Source organism: Populus alba, chromosome 10 (assembly GCF_005239225.2).
Source record: "Populus alba chromosome 10, ASM523922v2, whole genome shotgun sequence".
Classification (NCBI taxonomy): Eukaryota; Viridiplantae; Streptophyta; class Magnoliopsida; order Malpighiales; family Salicaceae; genus Populus; species Populus alba.
Genome location: NC_133293.1, coordinates 15354886 through 15359239, shown reverse-complemented (window position 1 = coordinate 15359239; position 4354 = coordinate 15354886). Strand labels below are relative to the sequence as shown.

General features: G+C 36.2%; 1 protein-coding gene across 10 annotated transcripts; it reads right to left on the bottom strand.

Annotated features, from left to right (window-relative positions):
* Window positions 1-283: 283 nt before the first annotated feature.
* Window positions 284-4068, bottom strand: LOC118039992 (uncharacterized). Of its 10 annotated transcripts, XM_073411795.1 has the most exons (7): window positions 3480-4068; window positions 3041-3140; window positions 2601-2630; window positions 2321-2404; window positions 2162-2226; window positions 600-698; window positions 284-492 (listed from the first exon to the last, which is right to left on the bottom strand). In XM_073411795.1, the coding sequence occupies exons 2-7, from the start codon at window positions 3133-3135 to the stop codon at window positions 485-487; spliced, it is 381 nt and encodes a 126-aa protein (XP_073267896.1). In that variant the 5' UTR covers window positions 3136-3140; window positions 3480-4068; the 3' UTR covers window positions 284-484. The 10 variants fall into 10 exon arrangements, 6 of the variants coding, with proteins under 6 accessions (XP_073267896.1, XP_073267898.1, XP_073267900.1 ...); XR_012170920.1 differs by lacking the exon at window positions 600-698 and having other exon boundaries at window positions 2321-2409; window positions 3571-4068; XR_012170917.1 differs by lacking the exon at window positions 3041-3140 and having other exon boundaries at window positions 600-705; window positions 3571-4068.
* Window positions 4069-4354: the final 286 nt, after the last annotated feature.

The window sequence follows — 4354 nt, the reverse complement described above, 5'->3', positions numbered from 1 at the left end:
TGAATTTTCCTTTTCTTATTTTTCAATGTTTGTTTCACAATGAAAAAATGGTTGAAAAACAGGTGTCAACTTTTTGTCTAAAAAATATTTTCCATATACCATTTTAAAAGATTCAGCTCCTGCCCACATGGTTCTGTGACTCCTGGGTATTCCGTCATTGCCGCATGGCTTTTACAGCATTCCTGGTGGTAAATAAACGTTTGCGGTTAAAACGGTTAAAAGTAAAATCAGCAACGCTACAGGAGGGACAACTTGCAGAAGTGAAAAATAACAGGGACGCGACTAGGTCAAACTTATCCTCTAGATCCCTGAATAAGAATCTTTTGTTTTTCACTTTCTCGGACATCACTTTCCATCAAAGTTTCCCCGTGTTGATTATGAAAGAAGGGAAAGTCGTAGCGGTACACTTTTATCTCTTAAATATTAAAAAACACGCTCTGGTAACGATTTATCTGCTGGCAATTGGAGTAACTCCCGAATCCCCTCACAAACCTGCATGCAACAATGATATAGTTCTCAAACCCCAAAAAACTATCAAGAAATGCTAGAAAACATATCATCACGTGCTTTCAGCATGGGCATGTATGGTTAAAACTCACATCCAAGAAAAGCCCTCGGTTCACAAGTCATTTCAGTTGTATAGTTAAATGTAATGTTTATGCCCCACCTTGGTTCACGAGTCATCAAAGGACAGCAACCTGTCTACTTAAGAAAGATGAAAAAAGAAAAAACAAAAAAAAAAAAAGATGAAAAAGGACCCGCTGAAAGCAGTTTCCTAGGAGCATTGAGATGTTTCAAAAGAAAGTGGAGTGACTTTTTTATTTTCTTAAACACCAAGATGATAGAAGGCAACCGACATTCATATAATTTTTAATTTTAAAATTCATAAAATTAATTAAAGGAGACCCGAATATCCATATTAATCTAAGAAAAATAAACTATCACTAAAGAAAACCTAAATATTCCTGCTACTTGAAAATGGCTACAGTGATGATATAGCCACACACAATGGCAAGAGTGATGATACAGAGAGACACAGATGCATCGACAATGAAGTGAAGGGAAGATGCAAAAGCAGATGTATTATGCAAAAGCTTTTAAGATCTTATAGTCTCATTCCATTATTGAGCTTGCATAATTAGATCACAATGAAACAGAGCCCTATTCCAGCATCCCCGCCCAAGGGTTCATCAGGATTAATGCCAATAAGTTGTAACCGTGGCCAAGCAAAATGTTCAAAGAGAAGAATAATCTGGCAAGCACCAACTTCTGCCTCGGAGGCACTTTGAGGTCCCAATATATGCTATTAACACAGGATTTAATCCATGTCATCTCTTAGTTATCGTAATGGAATCCATAGGACTTGTACAACAAGCTTTTCTTTTTCTCTTCTTGTTTTATGGTAGTCCTATGGACTAAATACGTAATGACAAATGAGGTTCGTCATAACACAGGATTTAATCCATGTCATCTCTTAGCTATCGTAATGGAATCCAGAGAACTTGTACAGCAAGCTTTTCTTTTTCTTCTTCTTTTTTATGGTAGTCCTATGGACTAAATATGTAATGACAAATGAGGTTCGTCATAAAAAGAACTGATTCTAGATAGCTCATGGTGATAATAACCAGCAAGGATTTCTTTTTTCTCAGTCCTAACATCAGCAAGTTGTCTTGTTATTTAGGGGTGTTTGTTTTACTTAAAATATTTTTACATCCATGACATGTTTAACATATTCTTCGAAGTTTGGTAAGTAATGACATGAAATATTTGATGGTAATGGATTCTTGGCAGAAAGATGGTGGCAAAGTTGTGGTTGAATGACGATGCCAGTAGGGTGGCAGCAGCAATGATGGTGGAAGAGAGGAGGAGGTGGTGGTGGTGGTGGGATGCCATTGATAGGGTGGCGTTTAAAATAGTTGGATGATGGTGTAAGTAAGAAATCATGAGTTCCGTATTATCCATGAAATATTTTACGGAATTTTATGAGCTAAAATAATTTTCTAAGTTCCTAGGTCCACTTCAAAATATTGTACATTTGACCATTTTTCTATAAAATATTTTATGCAAAAACAAATGGCCCCTAAGTTTCTATCTTTGCAACATGTTTCTAGGGGAATGAACTTTAAACAGAGCTTTGATTAACCAAAGAGAAAGTGCATACTTTGCCAGGTAAACTCCACATGGAATCCAAGTCCAACATCCACAAATATGCGGTGGGTATCTGGCCTGATATGTAAATAATACATGGAGTTCAGAGAAGGAATATATCGATACAGCTACTGAAAGGTGTAGTAGAGTACTCAAGGCAGCAAGCACTTACACATCAACTTGCATGTACAATACGGAGCCAAGGTTGACCATCGTACGCTGTTCTTCTCTAAGTTCTCTATGTTCCTTCACAAATCTGAGCTAGAAGTAAAGAGTCAAGCAGATAATGGGACTACCTGGGATCAGTAATTGAGTTGCGAAATTCAATTGAAAGACACTCGATGCCCAATGGCCTCCTTTCAATGCACAAGGAAATTTTGGTTATAAGAAAATGGGTACTGACTACCCACTATTTAATCTCCAAAGAACCATCAATAAAAAGAAAAGGATACAACATCTTTTGTTGCTCAAAAACCTTGTCCCTGCAAAATAAGAGCATGAAAAACACTCAATAAGCATTCAACATAGCAGAAATCATAAATCTCTTTCTACTTGTCAACTTTCGATCCAACAAATTAAAGAAGCAACATCCTAAGAATTTGATGTTAGATAGAATCAATTTTTTTAAGAATTCTTTTCGCATAGAACAGTTGTAAGCTTAAACAGGAATCTACTTGTCCAATTAAAGAATTCTTTTCGCATTCTTTCTCACTTAAACAGTCGTAAGCTTTGAGATTTTAATAGCAGTAGCAGAACCTATGTCTGAGATTACAAAGCAACCAGACAAGCCAAAACTTTTAAAATAATTTGTTATCATTTTGGTTCACGGTTGCTAAAATGGTACAAAGAGGCAATTGGTAGTAATAATTAAAAAAAAAAAAAACATATATACCGTTCAGCAATAGCGCGAACAAGCTGTGGTTTCAAATGGCCATCAAAAAATTCCTCGACTTTATGAACTTTTTCCTGTATGTTGCTATCCATCATTATCCCTGTTACAAAATATAGTCAAACTTATTAAATGACCTCCGAAAGAAGTCACTCTTCTTATATAAACTTGCACGTAAAATATAAAAGTTGACGCAAACCAGCAGCATCTTTTACAATTCCAGTCAAAAAGAGGACATGGGTATTTATTTGATTAGCCAAAAAAACTCACATATTTCAATCAAATTGGAAAAAAAACAAACTTTTCATTTAGACATTTTGTCGAACAGTCTAACCGCGTTATCAACTTCAAGCACCCATGTTACTAAAAAAAAAACAAGAACTAGAAGAAGTAGAAGAAATAACTATTATCATACTTGCGAGTATCCTATACAAGTACTTACCCCTAACCACAGCTGCGACAGGAAAGCAGAGATTATAGAGTTTTTTCAATCCAATCCAAGTACAGCACCTGTGAACAACTGGTATACAAACCTGAAGTAAGGATACCTGCTGCTGCTGATTTGGGAAGTTATTATTACTCGGGTTTTCTTTCCTTCTTTTATATTGACAAAAGGCATCCCCTGTTTGTCAACTGAAGGGTAGCCAGTCCAGCCAAAAATGAACGACACGCCATGATTGAGAGTAATGAATGACATGTCTTCCGCTGTCGTGCTTGGTTTCTTTTGCTGCTAGGCTAGAACCAAGCCGTTCGATCAGCTCTTAGAGAAGGGATTCCAATCTCTTACAAAATTCTAACACTCTTCGGAATCAAATTTCACGATAGGTTTCTGCTTTATTTATCAGTATCACACTGATTTTTTTAAAGGCTAATCTACTTTCTTTCTTCTTTTTTCCTTGCTTCGCGCATTTTTGCCACGTGGAAAATGGCCATTTATTTGCCTTTAATATAATGACATAGTACCATTTTTTAGGAGCATTGATGCTCATAACTCTGTCTCGTGTCATCACTCCCGCTGAAATTGAGGGCAACCTTTTTTCTCCGCTCTGTTTTCGTTTATATAAAGGGAGTGTGCTAATCAATTTTTTTATGTTGCTGCAGAGATGCCATTTTGCTGTTTTCCATTCTACTGCGGTATAAATTGTGATTTTATTTTATTTTTTTCTTTTTTCCTGAAATCATTTTATTCGTCTTCCTTTCCTAAGGTTTCACTCTACTTCATCTTCATATTTTGCAGGAAAGAAAAGCAAATCAAGACATCAGAAAACTGTTCATCCAATTTACTCGACCCATCCGGTGGATCCTGGAACGAAGAAC

Bases quoted from the DNA above. Each gene is read 5' to 3' on its own strand.
- LOC118039992 (XM_073411794.1), bottom strand. From the start codon at position 3,734: ATGTCATTCATTACTCTCAATCATGGCGTGTCGTTCATTTTTGGCTGG. The intron at 2,631-3,570 runs GTTTGTATACCA...CTTATTTTGCAG, and splicing joins AGCAGGTATCCTTACTTCAG to GGACAAGGTTTTTGAGCAAC. The intron at 2,227-2,320 runs GTAAGTGCTTGC...TTTACATATCAG, and splicing joins TTGTACATGCAAGTTGATGT to GCCAGATACCCACCGCATAT.